Source organism: Phyllopteryx taeniolatus, chromosome 8 (assembly GCF_024500385.1).
Source record: "Phyllopteryx taeniolatus isolate TA_2022b chromosome 8, UOR_Ptae_1.2, whole genome shotgun sequence".
Classification (NCBI taxonomy): domain Eukaryota; kingdom Metazoa; phylum Chordata; class Actinopteri; order Syngnathiformes; family Syngnathidae; genus Phyllopteryx; species Phyllopteryx taeniolatus.
Genome location: NC_084509.1, coordinates 25,796,444 through 25,819,000, shown reverse-complemented (window position 1 = coordinate 25,819,000; position 22,557 = coordinate 25,796,444). Strand labels below are relative to the sequence as shown.

At 44.5% G+C, this 22,557-nt stretch overlaps 1 protein-coding gene across 6 annotated transcripts in view; it reads left to right on the top strand.

The window, feature by feature from the left end:
- The window catches only part of usp32 (ubiquitin specific peptidase 32), a 143,041-nt gene that overhangs the window by 17,420 nt on the left and 103,064 nt on the right, over nt 1-22,557 (top strand). For 5 of the 6 annotated variants that reach the window (XM_061783063.1, XM_061783068.1, XM_061783065.1 and 2 more), the window contains 5 exons: nt 9,103-9,221; nt 12,984-13,140; nt 20,793-20,924; nt 21,031-21,138; nt 22,367-22,482. In XM_061783063.1, the coding sequence (XP_061639047.1) occupies nt 9,103-9,221; nt 12,984-13,140; nt 20,793-20,924; nt 21,031-21,138; nt 22,367-22,482 (632 nt within the window). Of the gene's footprint in view, nt 1-9,102; nt 9,222-12,983; nt 13,141-20,792; nt 20,925-21,030; nt 21,139-22,366; nt 22,483-22,557 lie in introns of those variants that run through there. The other variant, XM_061783066.1, reaches the window with a different exon arrangement.

Here is a 22,557-nt window from a genome sequence, read left to right as displayed (position 1 = left end):
TTTATTTTTTTTTGGTCAACTTTTTCATGCCTTTGGTGTGTGCATGTCTGAGAAGACTCACTTGTGAGAGCCCACGTGTTTGTTATGTTGACAGCGCTGGCTCGGGAGCGGAACGGGAAGGCGGAGATCTTCGTGAGTAATGTAGATGAATTTGAGAAATTCGAATGACCTGATTTCAGGCCTCTCGGCAGAAAAACGTCTAGAACTCAGGAATGCGTGGATGATTTTAATTCATATTTCACATGCTGGAGCTTTTGTGCGGCCAACACAACCTGGAGCTGAACACGCACAAGACGGTAGAAATGATCGTGGACTTCAGGAAACATCCTTCGCCACAACTGCCTCTCACGCTGTCCAACTGCCCTGTGTCAACCGTCGAGACCTTTAACCTTCTGGGAAGTACAATCTCTCAGGACCTGAAGTGGAAGACCAACATCAACTCCATCCTCAAAAACGCATAGCAGCAGATGTACTTCCTGTGGATTCTGAGGAAGCACGGCCTCCCACAGGAGCTACACAGCAGTCATTAAATCGGTTCTGTGTTCATCCATCACAGTCTCATTTGGTGCTGCCATAAAGAAGGACAAAGTCAGACTGCAAAGGACAGTCAAGACTGCTGAAAAATATGTTGATACCCACCTACCCACTCTTGAGGACTTGCACGCTGCCAGAACTAAGACAAGGGCATGCAAAATCCTCTCTCTCCTCCACATCCGACTCACCACCTATTCCAGCTCCTTCCCTCAGGAGGGTGCTATCGAACAATGCAAACTAAAACCAGCATTCTAACACCTTCTACCCTCTTGCCATGAACCTCTTAAACAGTTGACTTGAAGCTCGAATTCACTGCTTTTTTTTTTTTCCCGTAAAAAATGTATTTTCACCCAAGCCAATACTAGAGGAGATGACAAAATGCTTATCAAGCCTGTCATCTCCTCTAACATCTTGCTGTATTCTTAAATCGTTTATTTTTTCATAATTTGTGAATGCCCGATTTATTTACCGTGCAGGCCCAGTTGGTGGCGCACCAAAAATGACGTACAAAGGAAATGACAGCACGGAGATGAGGCATCTTGCCGAGCAATGGGCGGAGCGTGGTTGTAAAACACTCACTAAAAGTTTTATTTTGCGTTTCTGTAGCATAAAATAGTCATACAATAATTACTGTGTAAAAGAAAACACTAATAAAAATTGTTGCAAATGAACAACAAATACCTCTTTTCGAGGCGCTGTTGGCTGCCAGCAGCTGTGTGAGGGTGGTCACGACCCAGCACTCCTTTCGTCATTACTCATCTGTTTTTATTGCTTGGGTTGATCTCATTTCTTTTCTTTTCTTTTCTTTGATCCACTTGATTATAACTGAGTGTTGTCACGCTCACCACCTGAGTTTCTTCCTGCCGGCTGCCGCAACTTCCTTATTCTCCCTACGGACATTGATCGGCGTTGACATACAGCTGAGGTCCGGAGACATGACACGAAAAGCATGATTGAGATCGGAAAGAGGAAGAACTGGACGACAGGCGAAAAACGTCTTCCACATGCGCGAAACCCGTTTTATTTATCTCGCCGCTTTCAACAGCTTTATTATACAGCTCGTTGGTTTATATTCACCCGCAAGGGGTTGGGAGAGGGGCAGGCGGGGACAGTTGAACTTGGTACAGCCTACGTCATATCGAAGCGACGGACCACTTTGTCGTAAGGCCGAATTCCAGCAGTAGGGTGTGCCAAAAATCGCAGATTATAGCTTTAATAATTTCATGGTAACATGCTGCCAATTTTGCACATCTCTGTCAGGACACTTGTACTTTATTCGTGCGCTCACTGTTTTATCACGTTGCACTATTTGCATACTCTCGTTGATTACTATTGGCTACTTGTGTGTTTGAGAGCGCTCTGCATCATTTGCCCATTTGTCACTGTACCAGATCATTGCACGATTAATCACTTCAAATTGATCTAAATTGCTTGAGAACTCTGCATCATTTGCACAATTGCCATTATATCAGCATCACCACACACGTGGCACACTTTCATTGCTCAATCACTCCACGTTTTATATGTCCTAGATGTATATTTTGTCATCATGGCTGTTGGTTGTCATACTAAAGTGGCTCCAACTACTGGAGACGAATTCCTTATTTTTCTTGTAAAATACTGGGCCAATAAAACTCATTCTGATTCTGTCCTGATTCTGTCCTCTTCACCGGCGGGAGAAAGTGCTTAGACCCATTTTGTTGAATGCGTAGGTAGCTTCCACATACTTTGGATTCAATGATCATCATGCTTTTCTTATCAGCACTCACTTTACTAGGACCCATGCTTACAAAGGAAATGTCAAAATTCCTTCACAAAAGTCTGAAAATGCGAGCCGAGCAAAAAAACACAATTGTACCTGTACTTCCACTGTGAGGTCACCAATTTGAACTAAACCGCCTTGGACTAACATTTTGCACTGGTTGCAGTGCCGTGCCCAACTTTTTTTTTCTTGGGTGCACTAGCATAAAAGTTTCGACATCCCCACATTCGACACCGTAGTCTTACTGGGTCATTTAAAAAAAAAAAGAGAAAAAGCTGCCCCTCTTTTTAGGCAGTATTGAATGGTAACTGATTAACTCACAATCTGGTCAACAAAGTTCTTTATTTGAAGCACAATTCCACAAGACTGAGAGCTTACTGAAAAGTGTCGGGTTTAAAGTGCTCCGTGTCAGAGTATTGGTTATGACTTTCGGATGAATCAAGCCTTAACATTCTTCACAAAGAAGTTGTCAATCATCTTATGTTCCGTGGCTATTTCCACTCTAAATCTTATGGGCCTTGGCTACTCACCTGGGCTTGGCACGAACATTTTTTTTAAGACAATATATTTTCCCAGAAACTGTCCTGATAAACCATAGTATCATTGATGATGTTGGTTTATGCCGCTGATATCATGAATATTAAAGAATATTGAACACTGACATTGAAAATGTAGAACAATAAATGAAAATAACTTGGATGAATAAAAATAATCTCAATAAAACAGACTCAGGCTCTGTTCACAAAAATTGCAATTTAAAAAAATATTAAACATTTGGCACAGAGGTATCAAGAATCAATGCCTCAACAGGCAATATACTGCCAGTCAAGTTTCCAGTTGGTCAAGAACAAGTGCAGAGTAACATTAATAACAGATCATTAGATCAAAGCAACCCGTTTTGCATCAAGATTCATCCTGCCGATCAAAAAGTCTGTAGCATTTATTTAAACACTCCTTTATCAACCTGTTGTATGACTGTATCTCTTAAAGCGAGTAATGCTAAAGTGTATAAAATTAAAGTCTACGTGCGCCATATACACTCTCACGTTTTCTTTGAGCAAATGCTTCCTGGACTCATTCCCTGCCAATGCCCTCCAAAGACGTCATTCAGAATCGAGCTATTCCCTGCCAATGCCGTCTAAAGACATCAATGGCATTTTTTAATGGGGATGGGTGGGGGAGGGTCTTGTTCAGTTTGTGTGTGATCGTCAAGCCTCTGGATATCTGCAATGAGGAATGGCATCCTGTAGAGGGCAACAATGCCTTGAGGTGAACGTCCCTCCCTCACATTGAAGAAGAAGAAGAAGAAGAAGAAGAAGAAGAAGGGGGAGGCGGGGAGGAGGAGACGAGAAGAGGCAAGCATAATGGCGGACAAGAGAGAAGACAAAATGAAAAAATCTAGAACTATATTTGACTGCTGATTACTAAAGAACGGTATAAGCTCGAGACAAACTTTTTTTTTGATGATGATGAAAGAAAGTCTTTTTGTGGTTTTGGTGTTCACGTAGTCATAGTACACAATATTCTGTGGCGCTTGAAAAATGAGAGAAATTGCTCGAAAAATGCCTGGCAGTCCGGGGGTTCCCTGCTCAGGGAACGGGGCTGACAGTGATTGAGTTAATTGCAAGGTGATGGGAATCGGTATATGTTCCACTGTGTTTTTTTTGTTCCCAGGTGGAGAAATCGGGTTTATGTTTATTAAGTGTGTTGTTTTTGTTATGACTTCATACAAATTCGACATACCACCTCGTTGGTGTTAACGGGATGGTCATGTTCATCTGGCTAGAATCCAAAATGTTCCCACATCGTTGTGGTGACTTTGGAACTAATTCAATTTATGCTGCTTAACTTTTTTTTTTTTTTTTTTTTTTTTTTTTGTTCAGCTGCATGGCCTTGCAGAATGGTGGCTCTGTATGCTTTTGTGCTGGAACAGTTTTGCTGTGCGAGGCCGGTAATCCCATCACAACGTCTATGGAAATATCTGTTGTGGTATTGGCAGGGGTCGTAATTCCCCAAAAGGACGTTGACGAGAGGGCTTGTTAGCAGCGCATACCAGGCAAGCATTGATGTAATCAGAATCTGAATCATCTTTATTTGCCAAGTATGTCCAAAAACACACAAGGAATTTGTCTCCGGTAGTTGGAGCCGCTGTAGTACGACAACAGACAGTCATTGACAGAGAACACTTTTGAGACATAAAGACATTGATTAAAAAAAAAAAAAAAAAAAAAAAAACAGTCACTGAGCAGTAAAGGGTTGCTAGTTATCTGGTAATGCCCGTACATTTTTTTTATTTATTTTTATTTTTTTGGACAATTGTGCAAAAAGATGCAGAGTCCTCTAGCACTTGACTAATATTGCAATAGTCCGGTGCAATGACCATTGTGCAAAGGGCGCCGAGACTTCAAGGAGTGTATGCGCTTTAAAGTGACGAGTAGTGCGATAATCTGGGACAATGTAATGTAATGTAATCGATAACATCTCGTCTAACATTAGGCCACCAAAAGCGCTGTTCGACCACAGATTGTCTTTTGGCAATGCCTGGGTGACATACAGTCCTGTTAGTGTGAGCCCAGTGGATAACTCTTCCCCTTAAGGTTGGGACCACATAAAGCCTGTTTTCAGGGCAATCTTCAGGGCTAAGAGTTCTTCAGAGCCTCTTTTACCACATTTTCAATGTCCCAAACAAAAGCAGAAATAAAACATGACTTGGGCAAATTGGTTTTAGGGTTGGACAAAGAATTCTCTTTGCAGAAAATATGCGATAAAGCATCCGGCTTACCATTTTTAGAAGCAGGTCAGTAGGATAACATGAAATTAAATCTTGTGAAAAATAGAGGCCATCTAGCCTGCCTAGCATTTAATCTTTTAGCAGACGTAAGATACTTAAGGTTCTTGTGATCTGTCCATACTAAAAACGAGGTCTGAGCCCCTTCTAGCCAGTACCTCCACTCCACCAAAGCCACCTTGACAGCCAGCAGTTTACGGTCACCTATGTCATAATTTCTCTCGGCTGGAGTCAGTTTTTTAGAGAGAGAAGCACAAGGATGTAACTTGGCATCCTTGAGACATTTCTGGGAGAGCACTGCTCCTATTCCGGCATCAGACGTATCAACTTCCACAACAAACTGGGTTTGGGATCTGGCAAAGTGAGGACGGGAGCGGAGGTAAAGCTCGATTTTTAGTTTCTGAAAAGCTGACTGACAAAGCGGGTTCCACACAAAGGGTCTGTGTGGCGAGGTAAGATCATGCAACGGCAAGGCTATTGAACTGAAATTTCTAATGAACTTTCTGTCGAAATTTGCAAACCCTCAGAACCTTTGTACATCCTTGTGTGACGTGGGAGTGGGCCAATTAGTCACAGCATCAACTTTGCAAGAGTCCATTTTGATTTCACCTGGAGCTAGCACGAAACCCAGAAAAGAAACGGACGCCTTGTGGAACTCACATTTCTCAGCCTTGACATATAGTTAATTCTGCAGTAACCGGTGCAACACAGAGCGGACATGAATAATGTGAGTCTCCTCATCCGGGGAGAATATCAAAATATTGTCCAAATATACAAAAACATACACATTCAACATGTCACGCAATCATTGACAAAGTTTTGGAAAACAGCTAGAGCGTTAGTTAGTCCAAAAGGCATTACCAAATACTCACAATGTCCCGTTGGTGTGTTGAATGCTTTTTTCCATTCACCCCCCCTCCCTTATCCTGACTAGATGATACGCATTTCTTAAGTCTAGTTTGATGAAAACCTTGGCTCCCTCCAGGAACTCAAAGGAGGTGGAGATGAAAGGAAGAGGGTACCTGTTTTTCACAGTTATTTCGTTGAGACCCTGGTAATCGATACAGGGTCGCAGGGTCTTGTCCTTTTTTTCCACAAAGAAAAATCCTGCTCACGCAGGGGATGAAGATGGGCGAATGATCCCGGCTGCCAGTGATTCTTCCACATACTCCTTCATAGCCTTGTGTTCCGGCCCTGAACGAGAGAACAACCTCCCCCTTGGAGGTGTGGTTCCAGGCAGCAAGTCAACTGCACAGTCATAAGGTCTGTGGGTTGGAAGGGATTTGGCTTTGGACTTGGAAAAAACTTCTTTAATGTCATGGTAACAGGTGGGCACTTGAGACAAGTCAGGATCCCCAGATGGGGTCTGTGGAATATCATTTGAAACATATCCCTGAAGATTACATGGAGGCTTGAAACAGAAACAGACATAACATGCCCAAAGGACCAGTCAATGTGGGGGTTATGTAATTTCAACCTAGGGTTCCCTAAAATAAGGTCATAATTCATAGCGTCAAAAACATGAAAACTAATGCGTTCCGAGTGAGAATCAGGAAAAGTTAATGTGAGTGTTTGGGTGCGGTGAGTGATCTTGCCCATAAAACTGCCGTCTGCAGCATAAGCGCTGCGGTGGCGTCTTATTTGAAAGGTTCTAACGTGCATTCGTGTAACGAGTAGGGAGTTGAGTAAATTTGCGTCAGAACCAGAGTCAATAAATGCAGACGTATTAATCTCTTGATCTGGAGAGCATCGTGTCACGTTAGGAAGAACATGGGTTGGGTCTTCCTTAATGATATTTAGACTCATTGCTCCCGTGTCCTTGTTACCGGCACCGGCAACTTTGACATGACAGTTGCTCACGGAATGACCCAACTGCCCGCAGTCGAAGCACCGCCCTTCCCTCAGCCGGCGTTGACATTCCTCAGGGGAGAGATGGAACCTGCCCAGTTGGGTTCATCCGTGGTGAAGCTAGCCAGTGGATCGAGACTGGCAACAGGGGATCTGCCTTGGTTTGGCTGGTCACGGAGGCTCGTCCTCCAAGTCCGCGGTGACGCATCCTTCCGCCGATCTCTCTCCAACTCATGATCCACAAGCCTTTTGTCAATATTTATGGCGAGAGTGATGAGAGTGTCCAAGTCATTCGGCAGGTCTAGTGGGACCAAATGATCCTTGACGGCGGGGGATAGTCCTTGAAAAAATGCATCGAGTAGTGGCCTGTTATTCCACTGACTCTCAGCTGCTAGAATGCGAAAAATCAATCGCATAATCTGACACCCTGCGCTTGCCTTGTTGTAAGGTGACAAGGGAGCGGGCTGCCTCACGATTTGGTGTGGAATACTGAAAAACTTGCTCCATAGTCTTTACAAAAGATGCCCAAGAATGACACGTGGCAGAATTGCGGCTCCATTCGGCAGTAGCCCACGCCTCCGCACGACTAGTCAGGTGGGAAATGACAACGCGATCTTTGCCCGCTCGGTGGGGAAGGCAGCTGCCTGCAGCTCAAAGTGGAGTTCGCACTGAGTGATGAACGTCTTAATATTCCCGGAATCTCTAGAGAACCTCTCTGGTCGAGAGAGCTGTGGGCAGACAGCAGCGGATGTGGCAGGTGGCGGCACAGTGACTGATTTACACAGATATGGTGGTACAGTGGCAGCATCGGGTACTGTGCCATCTGGTTCCTTCTTCTGAACCATATTCAGTAGAAATTCAAACTGTGAGGCCACCTGTCTCATCATAGTATCCTGATGCTCCGATAGTCCCTTTTAGATGAAGGTGGAGGGCAGCAAGCTACTCATCCTGCTTCGTGATGCGTTGACCCTACGCTTGAAGGGCTTTATGCACCGGGTATGAGTCTGCTGGGTCCATGTTATGGCCAGTTTGTTATGTCATGAACGGAACAAAGGACAGGACCCAAAATGCACGACTCCAATTCAATGGACAGTTTCAAAAAGAGAAGTTTAATAAACGGGCAGAGGTCGGTACACAGGAAGGCAATCCGCAAAGGCAACAGTACCCAAAAAACGTGAGGCAAAAAGGCAAGGTCAATAATCAGAACTAGGCTTACTATGAGTCAGTGACATGGAAACAAGGAATGCTGGAACGTGACAACAAGGTACAACGAACTGGCGACCAGAAAGAATGAGAGATGAGGTTAAGGGGGACGGCAACGACCCCCCCACCCCCCCACCACCACCCCACCCCCAGGACTCAGGGAGGTACCGAGCCCAACTGAAGCGCCCCGACCAGTCCCAAAGGGAGGTGCACCGGACCACCGCCCCCCACGCCCAACCCCCACTCAGCGGGCCCCATCGCCCCCGGAGACCACGGGGGCTGATGCTGCTCAACTCTCTGTAACTGTACAGCTACATGCTAGCAGTCGGAAAATTTTGCCTCGAGTACGCTAGCAGCGTTTGCTGTGCGCTCACATTTCAAACGAACGCATGCGCGCACACACACAGCCAATCAGAAGGGAGTCCCGCCCTTCATTATCTCCGATTGGTGTAGACCATGAAGGTTTAAAATGTGTCTGCTTTCAAAGTCGCGGAGATTTTTTTTTTTTCTTTCTCAAATGGTTGGGCGTGCGGGGTGCGCCCTCTTATTTTTTTTCAGCCCACCATCCAGAAATTATGGCGCATGCGCAATCAAATCGGTCACACTATAGAGTCCTGCTGAAGGTGGCCGGGTTTTGTGTAATTCACTATTGCCATCTTGCGGTGGAGTAAGTCACATTTTTGCCCGCAATACAAAGCTAAAAATCTAACAAGCGACCGCTCGTAACTCTGAAAACCCATAAATTGCACTTTTAAGTTAAGGTTTCATTGTCTTGTGAATGTACAGTACATGGACATATCCCAATCTTGTCTGTGGGCTACTTTAATTAGCAAAGTTTAGCTTTTTATGGAAATTCTCTAAATTTGCCACTGACATTTGCTCCATTTGCAGCCCACATTTTCCTGTGATAAAGCAGCATTTCTTACATTGTGTTTTAGCCCTTCTGTCCATGCTCATGTGCCCACAGACCTCTTCAGCCTGTTCACCAGTGATCCGGGTGGATATGCTGCCAGGGAGGACGTAGAAGCCGTGCTGCAGGTTTTGGATGGAGAACTTCCAGCCTCCCTTGGGAAATGCTTTAACAAGGTTAGCAAACAAACTTGTCATAAGGACTGTATGTTTGGATTTTATACAGGCACCACTATGTTAGTATTATTGTGAAGGAATCTATTCCAATAGAAAACTTTGCTTAATTCAGCTAGAAAAGGAAAAAAAGCATTTTGTCCACCACCCTCCTGTTGCTTACGGAGTTTTTAATTTATTATCCTCATCATAATCCCTCAAGGGGAAATTCAACTTTCACTCTGCTGTATGTGGAAGCTGAGAAAGGAAGAGTGTTGTACCGCTTTTCGAGAAGAAGTGAGACAGGCTCTAGGTGGAGAGGAGGAGCTTCCAGAAGACTGGACCACTACAGCCAAGGTAGAGAGAGGCAGGAGAGTACTTGGTGTGTCTTCTGGTAGGTAAGGGGAGAAGGAGACTTGGTGGTGGAAACTCAAAGTACAGGAAATCATATACGGAAACAGCAGATGGAGGAACAGTTACAAAGGTGGAGGAATGCACTGGAAAGGAGAGGAATGAAGATTCGCCAAAGTAAGACAGAATATAAGTGCATGAAGGAGAGTGTTGGAGGGGGAAGAGTGAGGCTACAGGGAGAAGAGATGGCGAGGGTGGAGGACTTTAAATACTTGGGGTCAACAGTCCACAGCAATAGTGAGTCTGGTAAGGAAGTGAAAAAAACATGTCCAAGTAGGTTGGAACGGGTGGAGGAAGCTGTCAGGTGTGTTATATGACAGAAGAGTGTCTGCTAGGATAAAAGACAGTGGTGAGGCCAGCCATGATGTACGGATTAAAGACAGTGGCACTGAAGAGACAACAGGAAGCAGAGCTGGAGCTGGCGAAAATGAAGATGTTGAGGTTCTCTCTAGGAGTGACCAGGTTGGATAGAATTAGAAATGAGCTCATCAGAGGGACGGCCAAGGTTAGATGTTTTGGAGGCAAAGTTAGAGAGAGCCGACCGCGATGGTTTGGACACTTCCAGAGGAGAAATAGTCAGTATATTGGTGATGAGGATGGTAAGGATGATGAAGATTGAGCTGCCAGGCAAGCGAACTCGAGGAAGACCAGAGAGAAGGTTGAAAGATGTAATGAGGGAAGACATGAGGGCAGTTGGTATGAGAGAGGAGGATGCAGGAGATAGGCTGACATGGAAAAGATGACATGCTGTGGCTCCTCCTAACGGGACAAGCCAATAGGAGAAGATGATGTTAAAATGTAACTTTTTAAGCTGTTAAGATGTTTTGGCCTCCTAATGCTTCAAATTCAACTAATGACTTTTTTCAGCTCTTTAAAATCAATAATGTCTTGAAAATCCATTGTGCATAATTTGGAACAGTGCATTTTAGTTTTTTTTTATTTATTTACATTGTTCAGGTAAATCTGAGAAAATAGAATCAGAATCATCTTTATTTGCCAAGTATGTCAAAAACACACAAGGAATTTGTCTCCGGTAGTTGGAGCTGCTCTAGTACGACAAAAGTAAATGTTTACAGAGAATACATAGAGACATAAAGACATTTAATAATTGCCAGTAATGTGGTAATGCCGGTACAATTTTATTTTAATTGTGCAAAAAGAAGCAGGTTCCTCTAGCAATTAGAGCAGTTTGAAATGACAGTTAGGAAGGTGCTGACCAGGATGTGGAGGGTCCAAGAGGATTTTGCATGCTCTTAGTTCTGGCAACGTGCAAGTCTTCAAGGGTGGGTAGGCAGGTACCAACAATCTTTTCAGCAGTTTTGATTGTCCGTTGCAGTCGGAGTTTGTCCTTTTTTGTAGCAGCACCAAACCAGACAGTGATGGAAGAACACATGACTTATTCAATGACCGCTGTGTAGAACAGCCTCAACAGCTCCCGTGGCAGGCCGTGCTTCCTCAGACGCCGCAGGAAGTTCATCCTCTACTGGGCCTTTTTGAGGACGGAGTTGATGTTGATTGCCCACTTCAGGTCCTGAGAGACTGTAATTCCCAGGAACTTGAAGGTCTCGACGGTTGACACAAGGCAGCTGGACAGCGTGAGGGGCAGCTGTGGCGAAGGATGCCTCCTGAAGTCCACGATCAGCTCTACCATCTTGAGCGTGTTCAGCTTCAGGTTGTGTCAGCCACACCACAGCTCCAGCCGCTCCACTTCCTGTCGATACGCAGACTCGTCACCGTCTTTGATGAGGCCGTTGACTGTGGTGCCATCTGCGAACTTGAGGAGTTTGACAGCCGGTTCGTTGAGGTGCAGTCGTTTGTGGAGAGAGAGAAGAGCAGCGGAGAGAGGACACAACCTTGCGGCTCCCAGGTGCTGGAGGTGTGTGTAGATGAGGTGGCGTCCCCCAGCCTCACCTGCTGTGTCCTGCCTGTCAGGTAGCTGTAAATCCACTGGCAGATGGCAAGCGAGACGCTGAGCTGGAGAAGCTTGGAGGAGAGGAGTTCGGGGATGATAGTGTTGAACGCAGAGCTGAAGTCCACAAACAGGATCCTCTCGTAGGTCCCCGCGCCGTCGAGGTTTTGTAGGATGATGTGCAGTCCCATGTTGACTACATCATCCGCAGACCTGTTTGCTCAGTGCGCAAATTGCAGTGGGTCCAACAGGGGACCTGTGACTCTCTTGAGGTGGACTAGCACAAGGCGTTCAAAGGACTTCATAACCACAGATGCCAGGGCGACAGGCCTGTAGTCATTCAGACCCGAGATTGCAGGTTTCTTGGGGACTGCGATGATGATGGAGGGTTTGAAACAGGATGGTACCTCACACATTTCCAGAGATCTATTGAAGATCTGTGTGAAGACTGGAGCGAGGCAGAATGGGGACACAAGGTCTGGGCCTTCCGCTTTGTTAATGTTTTGTTGTTTGAAGATGCGTCTCACATCCTGTTCGTGGATGGTCAACGCAGAAGTCAGAGGTATGATGGTGGTCGGTGGTGCGGCGGTGTGGGGTGTGAAAGTGGCCTTTTCAAATCTGCAGTAGAAGATGTTCAAGTCGTCGGCTAGTCTTTTATTGTTCTCAGCTTGGGGGGTTGGTCGCTTGTAATTGATTAGCGATTGTAATGCATGCCAGACTGATTCAGAGTTGTTAGGGGTAAACTGTTTTTCTAACCCTAGAGAATAGTTTCTCTTTGCAATGTTTTCACAAGAAAGAATATATAATATAATAATATAAATGTAACATAATATAATATCATATCAGTTTCATAATCATTTGGAACAGGTGTAGTTGTGTATTCAACCAAACTTCTGAAGTGGGAGGAAGGAGGCTGATGTCCATCCAATCTCAAATCTAACAGCAACGGCATTAGATTTGTGATTGAGATTTGGCGGGAGTACTGTACTTGGCAGCGCTCATGTCTGCTTTGGCTCACGATAGTTGGGTCAAACTAGGACTAAACACAGCATCAAAACCAGTGTCATCCGTAACAACCCATTTAAGACGTTTTTAAACCAAGGTCAATTGTTTCAAACCCCTAATATGTATTGGCTCTGTTCGTATTTTCATTGTTGTTATTTTACAGATTCTTGAGTCATTGATTTGCATGCATTTTGCGACCATGCTGCCTCCACCAACACACACAATAGCTCACTGCCAACCTTGGCAACCTCTGTGGTTGATGGGTTTCCAGAGCTGCCAAATGTAATGCAATGTCTGTATTTTGTTACGGAAATCACTGAACATTGACTCGTTATGGCCGTAATATTGATTGTTCCGGATGTTGGGGGGGGAAAAAATTATTTATTTACTTTTATACCTTTTTCATACCCACTTTAGCTGAATTGCCAAACCTTTTTTCCCTTGTGTTTGAATCTTGGCAGGGGGATAAGGTGAACTATGAGCACTTCAGGGACTGGCTCTTGGAGAATAAAGAAGCCTTCACTTTGTCCAGATGGCTTCTGTCAGGAGTGTGTGCCATTCTAACAGATGACAGTGACACACCTACTTTCTACCAGACCCTGTCAGGCGTCACACACTGTAAGTTCAAATGGCACTTGTATCCATTTTCAAGACAATGAAATAATTGTTCAAATACTGTCTGGATAATTTAAAGGGTGTAAGTGTTCAATGAGATACTTGCAGTGGTGAAACCTAAATGGTGTCGCTTTTGTCAAAATTACTACCTGGTGTCTGAATTGATGGATTATGGAAATTTACAATACAGTGGAATTTCAATTTAACGGACTGAAAGGACGAGGAGTTTGACAGCCGGGTGCACTGAGGTGCAGTCGTTCGTGTAGAGAGAGAAGAGCAACCTTGGGGCGCCCCCGTGCTGATGCTGCGTGTGGATGAGGTGGTCTTTCCCAGCCTCACCTGTGTCCTGCCTGTCAGGAAGCTGTAAAACCACTGGCAGATGGCAGGTGAGACGCTGAGCTGGAGAAGCTTGGATGAAAGCAGTTCAGGGATGATGGTGTTGAACGCTGAACTAAAGTCCACGAACAGGATCCTCGCGTAGGTCCCTGCACTGTCGAGGTGTTCAAGGATGAAGTGCAGTCCCATGTTTACTGCATCATCCGCAGACCTGTTCGCTCGGTAGGCAAACTGCAGGGGTCCAGCAGGGGACCTGTGACGCTCTTGAGGTGGTCCAGCACGAGACGTTCAAAGGACTTCATGACCACAGATGTCAAGGGGACAGGCCTGTAGTAATTTAAACCCGAAATTGCAGGTTTCTTGGGGACTGGAATGATGGTGGAGCGTTTGAAACAGGATGGTACTTCGCACAGTTCCAGAGATTTATTGATGTGTTGAAGCGCCATTTTAGTGGGGGTTCCAAACTTGCATCCATCCATCCATTTTCTACCGCTTATCCGAGGTCGGGTTGCGGGGGCAGTAGCTTTTAGCAGGGACGCCCAGACTTCCCTCTCCCCAGCCACTTCATCCAGCTCTTCCGGGGGGATCCCGAGGCGTTCCTAGGTCAGCCGAAAGACATAGTCTCTCCAGCGTGTCCTGGGTCGTCCCCGGGGTTTCCTCCCGGTGGGACATGCACGGAACACCTCACCAGGGAGGTGTCCAGGAGGCATCCGAATCAGATGCCCCAGCCACCTCATCTGGCTCCTCTCAATGTGGAGGAGCAGCGACTCTACTCTGAGATCCTCCCGGATGACCGAGCTTCTCACCCTATGTCTAAGGGAGAGCCTGGCCACCCTGCGGAGGAAACTAATTTCGGCCGCTTGTATCCGGGATCTTGTTCTTTCGGTCACGTGACCATAGGTGAGGGTAGGAACGTAGATCGACCGGTAAATTGAGAGCTTCGCCTTTCGGCTTAGCTCCTTCTTTACCACAACGGACCGATACAATGTCTGCATCACTGCAGACGCTGCACCGATCCGCCTGTTGATCTCCCGTTCCATTCTTCCCTCACTTGTGAACAAGACCCCGAGATACTTGAACTCCTCCACTTGGGGCAGGATCTCATCCCCGACCTGGAGAGGGCACGCCACCCTTTTCCGACTGAGGACCATGGTCTCAGATTCGGAGGTGCTGATTCTCATCCCAGCCGCTTCAAAGTTGTCCCAAACTTGACTCAACTTTTAGATTGAGAGAAATTTGTGCATGGTCGCTGATGATGATTGGATGTATTTTGGGGGTAATTCTTTGAGCTGCCGAATTGTTTGAAAGAAAAAATTCTATTCTTGAGAAATAGCGGTGAACTGACGAGAAAATTTTTTATTCTCTTTTTGTATGATTTTTCAGCCTCCCTATGTCAACAAGACCAAAGTCATCCATACACTGCTCTAGTATATTGGGGCATTTGCTATTTTTGAGATTTGAGCGATCTATTAGGGGTGATTTAGTGGAATGTTAAAATCACCTCCCATGATAATTGTTGAACTGGCTGACAAGTTTAAAAAGTGTAAAAAGAGCATGTGGAAAAAAAGCTGGATCATCTTTATTAGGAGCGTATACATTGACAATTGTGTAAAGCTTGTTAAATATTGTAGCCTGTATAATTATGCATCGGCCTTCTGGATCTGCTACTGTACTATTTATTATAAAAAGTAGCCTTTTATGGACTAATATTGAGACTCCTCTTTGTCTACAGTTATAAAGGCCGAGATAGCCTGAGTGAAATTAGTCAATGAGGCATTTTTCTTCTGACTTAGTAAGGGGCGTTTCTTGTAATAGGTCTGTTTTAAGTTTAGTGATATAATCCATAATCTTCATTGTCTTTGCCTGTGATCGAATGCCATTGACATTCCATGAAGTTAAGTGTGACATATAATGGGTGCGTGTATTATAATTTTAAATAGATTTGGTGCTATGCATTTTTTGTTGTTGTTTTTTTGACAGTTTTCGGGAGAGTTTTGGTATTGTGTTGACAAATGGAGGGTGATAGAGAGGCCAAATATTTTTTCTTGTAATAGCTGCTTTTCCAAGTCTGTGCAAGGGGCGCCGCCATGTTTTTTGTCTTCGGAAATCACGCAATCTCTCGCTTTGTCACAGCACGCTCACCCAATCAATCCAGGGAGGTTCTGAGGCCTACCGGACCGCCCCGACCAGTCTCAAAGGGAGGGGCACGGGCACCGGACCACCACCCTCCACACACGCCCCTCCCTCAACCTTCCCAGCGAGGCCCCCCGCCAACACCACCCCAGGGAACATGGGGGCCCCACCCACCAACAGGAGGCAATGCAGGACGCAACAGCCACCCAAAAACTGTCATAGCCCGCCAAAGCGAGCACATTAAGCGCCTGTCTTGAGTAAGGATGGGCGAGGGTGCCAAGAGAGGGGAGAGGAATGCGAGGCCCAAAGGGGGGTACCCGCCACGGCCCCACAACAGGGGTGAGGGTGGCGCAGGCCCCAGGAGTCACGCCAAGAGAAATGTGAAAACCCACCACCCACCCTATTAATATGGTTACCTGGTCCCCGACTGGCAACCATTATTCCTGTACCGTGATTGTGGGTGGTGGGGTGTAGTGCATTAAAATTGGAGAAACTGGTGGGGGTGAGGCGAGACAGTCATAGTGGAATACTGACACGTAACCGTCACCCCCACCCATGGCGACCAGACCGGAAACCAGCACAGATGTGCCAGCACCCGGCCCAGTGCCCTCCCCGCCATACCTGGTGCCAGTCCGCCAGGGGACCCTGACTGAGATATGAGTGTGCCCAATGTGCGGAGTATGTACAGTGTGAGTACTACTAATGTGCAGTGTGTGAAGTAAGAAGCTAGACTCCTGGGGGTCTGGGCCGGCCCGACCGGCCGGCAGACCACAGAAAAAAGGGTGAAAGCCCCCCCTTCCCCACCCTACCAAAAAAACCACCATAGCCCAGTGACCGGAATAGGGCCAGAAGGCGGGCCCGACCGAGGCGGGAGGTGCTGACACCCACCATGAGCCCCAAGTCAGTCGTGGACCCCACACAGCCCAATGGAGAGAAGGGTGACAACCACAGCGGCACGCCCCGGGGTGAGGGAAGAGGAGGGCACAGGCCCGGGATGCAGCAGCACGGCCACCAAGCCCCCAACCGGAGACCAGGACGAGACCCCCGTAGTGGGGCCAACGGGCACCACCCCGGCACCCGGGGACAGAGAGCAGCCCCAGGACTGGCATCCCCCAGGAGGGCAACACGGCCCCAACCATACCCAAGAGGAGGAACCTTGGCTGTCCCTCTGATGAGCTCATTTCTAATTTTATCCAACCTGGTCACTCCGAGAGCGAACCTCAACATCTTCATTTCCGCCACCTCCAATTCTGCTTCCTGTTGTCTCTTCAGTGCCACTGTCTCTAATCCGTACATCATGGCTGGCCTCACCACTGTTTTATAAACTTTGCCCTTCATCCTAGCAGAGACTCTTCTGTCACATAACACACCTGACACCTACCTCCACCCGTTCCAACCTGCTTGGACCCGTTTCTTCACTTCGTGACCACACTCACCATTGCTCTGGACGGTTGACCCCAATTATTTAAAGTCCTCCACCCTTGCTATCTCTTCTCCCTGTACCCTCACTCTTCCCCCACCACCCCTCTCATTCATGCACATATATTCTGTTTTACTTCGGCTAATCTTCATTCCTCTTCTTTCCAGTGCATGCCTCCATCTTTCTAACTGTTCATCCAGCTGCTCCCTGCTTTCACTGCAGATCACAATGTCATCTGCAAACGTCATGGTCCACGGGGATTCCAGTCTAACCTCATCTGTCAGCCTATCCATCACCACTGCAAACAAGAAGGGGCTCAGGGCTGATCCCTGATGCAGTCCCACCTCCACCTTAAATTTGTCTGTCACACCTAGAGCATACCTCACCGCTGTTCTGGTGTCCTCGTACATGTCTTGTATTATTCTAACATACTTCTCTGCCACTCCAGACTTCCGCATGCTTTACCACGCTTCCTCTCTGGGTACTCTGTCATAGGCTTTCTCTAGATCTACAAAGACAAAATGTAGCTCCTTCTGACCTTCTCTGTACTTTTCCATCAACATCCTCAAGGCAAATAATGCATCTGTGGTACTCTTTCTAGGCATGAAACCATACTGTTGCTCGCAAATACTCACTTCTGTCCTGAGTCTAACCTCCACTACTCTTTCCCATAACTTCATTGTGTGGCTCATCAACTTTATTCCTCTATAGTTCCCACAGCTCTGCATATCACCTTTATTCTTAAAAATGGGCACCAGTACACTTTTCCTCCATTCCTCAGGCATCTTCTCACGCACTAGAATTCTATTGAACAAGCTGGTCAAAAACTCCACAGCCACCTCTCCTAGATGCTTCCATAGCTCCACAGGAACGTCATCAGGACCAACTGCCTTTCCATTTTTCATCCTCTTTAATGCCTTTCTAAATTCCCCCTTACTAATCATTGCCACTTCCTGGTCCACCACACTTGCCTCTTCTACTCTGGCTTCTCTCTCATTTTCCTCATTCATCAACTCCTCGAAGTATTCTTTCCATCTAGCTAGCTCACTGCTGGCACCAGTCAACATATTTCCATCTCTATCCTTAATCACCCTAACCTGCTGCACATCCTTCCCATCTCTATCCCTCTGTCTGGCCAGCCTGTATAGATCCTTTTCTCCTTCTTTAGTGTCCAACCTGCCATACGTGTCATCATATGCCTCTTGTTTGGCCTTTGCCAACTCTACCTTTGTCCTGTTTCGCATCTCAATGTATTCCTTTCGCCTCTCCTCGGTCCTCTCATTGTCCTCGGTCCTCTCAGTGTCACAGCACGTACATTACATATTGAATAGGTCTCGCTGTCACTAGGATTTGTTCCATGGACTCCAATGGGCTAGTCGGAAGTGTCTTAATGTCCCAAATGGCAGGTTTAATTCCTTCCTAGACCTCATTACCCTTGACGAATGGGTAGCTTAGAAAAAGTCCTTTCTCGATTTTTACATAATTCTTAATTCAAGTAATAGTCAATTTTGCAACTGGTGTAAATGTCCTTAATTAATCAAAACCTTGTATTCTGACATTGTGACGCCATCACAGTCAATCAAAAGTTTATCCTTACTAATCAATCAAAAGTTTATCCTTACTAGATCTATCCATCCATTTTCTGTACCGCTTATCTTCACTAGGGTCGCGGGCGTGCTGGAGCCAAGCCCAGCTATCTTCGGGCGAGAGGCGGGGTACACCCTGAACTGGTCGACAGCCAATCGTAGAGCACATATAAACAACCATTCACACTCACATTCACACCTACGGGCAATTTAGAGTCTTCAATCAACCTACCATGCATATTTTTGGGATGTGGGAGGAAACTACAGTACCTGGAGAAAACCCACACAGGCACGGGGAGAACATGCCAACTCCACACAGGCGGGGCCGGGATTTGAAACCCAGTCTTCAGAACTGTGAGGCAGATGTGCTAACCAGTCGTCGACCATTCTTCCCCTTACTAAATCAAATTTGAATATAGCAGACACAGTTAACATGCACACGTTTCTTTGACTTCCTTCACTACAGCGTCCAATTCGAACAGGGGTCAGAGTCCATGGTCTCTCAGTCACTTGTGAGCCCCCAGTAGCTCTGCGATAGTCAACGCTGGCCGCATGTTCCAGGTCCTTCAGTTCAGGAGAGGAAGCACTGTTGTTGACGACGACCATGACTCTGTGTTGTTTTCCACATCAAGTATGAATGGAGGTGAAGCAGATGACACATCTGGATATTTGTGTTGCTCTTCCCTGTGTTGTGGCCATTTGAGGTTCTGGCTGCTGTGTTTGCCGTTGTCTTTCTGGCAGCGCTGGGTCTAGATCAGTATCCGGATTCGGATCCATGATTCAAACTGGGACTGTAATGTCAATGGGGCCGCCCTGCCATGGCACGCACTTCAGGTGGCTGGATCAGGCCAATTAGTATTCAATTTAATGCGCCTTGTAAAAGTTTCTTTCATCATTTGGCTTAGCTATTATTTTCCTTTTCTTCTAAGTTTATTTGCTCACAATTATTGGCACCCCTTCATTTTTTGCATAACCTGTATAATATCTTCAGAAATAAATGTACCAACCAACCAAACAAATATCATTACAATGTTTTAATTGGAGGTCCAAAGTAATTCCATCCATCCATCCATCCATTTTCTGAGCCGCTTCTCCTCACTAGGGTCGCGGGCGTGCTGGAGCCTATCCCAGCTGTCATCGGGCAGGAGACGGGGTACACCCTGAACTGGTTGCCAGCCAATCGCAGGGCACATACAAACTAACAACCATTCGCACTCACAGTCATGCCTACGGGCAATTTAGAGTCTCCAATAAATGCATGTTTTTGGGATGTGGGTGGAAACCGGAGTGCCCGGAGAAAACCCACGCAGGCACGGGGAGAACATGCAAACTCCACACAGGCGGGGACGGGGATTGAACCCCGCACCTCAGAACTGTGAGGCTGACGCTCTAACCAGTCGGCCACCGTGCCGCCCCAAAGTAATTTAACAAGTTTTTTTTCAACTTAGATTTTGTAATTTCAAAGATAAAAAAACAGAAAACAGCATTTTCAGCAAGATTGGCACCCCTCCTTAATATTTGGTTGCACACCCTTTGGCAGCGATGACAGCCTCCAAACATTTCTTGTATCTAAAATATTTTCTTGTATCTAAAATATTTTCAATTTGATTGAGATCAGGACTTATTGTTGGCCATTTTAAAACAAAGTTTTCCTTTTTAACGGTTGCTGTGTGCTTTTGGATGTGTGCTTTGGGTCTTTGTCTTATCCAGTCTTTCCTACACTGGATAAAACATTTTGCTCCAAAATCACTTGATAATTTTGTTATTTCATGATAACTGTGATACAGTCAAGGCCTCCAGTACCAGATGTAGAAAAGCAGCCCCACAGCATTATGGATTCTCCACCCTGCTAGATTTTTGGTAGGGTGTTCTTTTTCTTAAAGGCACTGTCTGTAAACATACTGTTTGTGCGCATTGCTATAAAACTCTATTTTTGTTTCATCTGTCCATAAAATATTATCATTTGCTCTTTTGTATCAAACACAAGTTTTCTCTAGAAAAATGTTGTTTCACTTGATTTATTTTCTTCAGGAGATATTCCACATTTAGTACTTAAACTTCATGGGTGCCAAAAATGGTGAGCAGGATTGTATATGAGTAAATTGAGTTACAAGCTTCTTCAAACTTTTTTTTAGTACTGAACATATTCCAAACTAATCTCTCTGTTTTTCATTCTTTAGTGGCAGAATCTGACATTATAGACTTGGAGAAGCACTATTGGCTGCTGAAAGCACAGTCAAGAACTGGCCGCTTTGACTTAGAAACTTTCATCCCACTGGTCTCGCCTCCAATCCACATCTCCTTATGTGAAGGTTGGTGGAATATTTCTCTCGTGTTGGTAACTAAGGATTAAAAACTGCAGTGGTAATGTTGTTTCTTGTATTTTTAGCTTTTGTATTGTATTTTTTGTTTTTCCAGGTTTGTTTTTTGCCTTTGATGAAAATCGGGACAACCACATTGATTTTAAAGAAATATCTTGTGGACTCTCAGCCTGCTGTAGGGGACCTATTGCTGAAAGGCAGAAATGTAAGTCCATCAAATGTAAGACCTTGGACCACTGCTGTCTTTAATACGAAACCCTTTTTTATATAAATGTCTGTATTTTCTATTATACTGTGGATATTTGTCTAAAGGAAATCCTCTCACTATTCTGCCATTTAGTAAATAGAAATAATTTTGGTAATATACATATACACACATATACATGTATATATGTATATGTATATATATGTATATGTATATATATGTATATACGTATATATATATGTATATGTATATATATATATATATATGTATATGTATGTGTATATATATATATATATATGTATATGTATGTGTATATATATATATATATATATATATGTATATGTATGTATATCTATATATATATATGTATGTGTATGTATATATGTATATATATATATATATGTATATATGTATATATATATATATATATGTATATATGTATATATATATATATATATATATATGTATATATATATATATGTATATATGTATATATATATATATATATGTATATATGTATATATATATATATATGTATGTATATGTATATATGTATGTGTATATATGTATATATATATATATATATATATTTATGTATATGTATACATGTATATGTATGTATATGTATATATGTATGTATATGTATATATGTATGTATATATATATGTGTGTAATTATTTAATGTAGAGATCGCGAGTACAATTTGAGCGTTCTACTCCTGGTCTCATGAGCCGTAGAAATTATATATATATGTATATACAGTGGGTACGGAAAGTATTCAGACTCCCTTAAATTTTTCACTCTCTGTTATATTGCAGCCATTTGCTAAAATCATTTAAGTAAACATTTTTCCTCATTAATGTACACACAGCACCCCATTATTGTAAGAAAAAAAAAACGGAATTGTTGAAATTTTTGCAGATTTATTAAAAAAGAAAAACAAGACTCAGTTTTTTATCTGTAATTGTGACTACAAAAATGTCAGGAAAAGCTACTTAGAGCAGCTATACTTTATTTGGGTTAATCAGAAGCATTTTCAATGGCGGCAGGTGTCTGCTGCCCAATTTAAGTTTGAAACCTGTTGCAAATTTCACCAAATTGTGTGATAACAATAATAAATGAGTTTTAATCACCTTCACTCACATTATATGAAAACATATATTACGTCTTATTTTGTTTTGTTTTTATGTAGCTCATATTTTGTTATTCACATGTTTTTCATTTTTAGTCTGCTTCAAAGTGTTTGATGTGGACCGGGATGGAGTTCTGTCACATGATGAACTCAGTGATATGGTTCTGGTCTTGCTGGAGGTCTGGAAGGACAATCGCATTGACATGGTCCCTGTAAGCTCATATTCATTAACAATAGAATGAGGATATACAGACCCTTTCCAAAAAATAAGAATATCATGGGAAAGT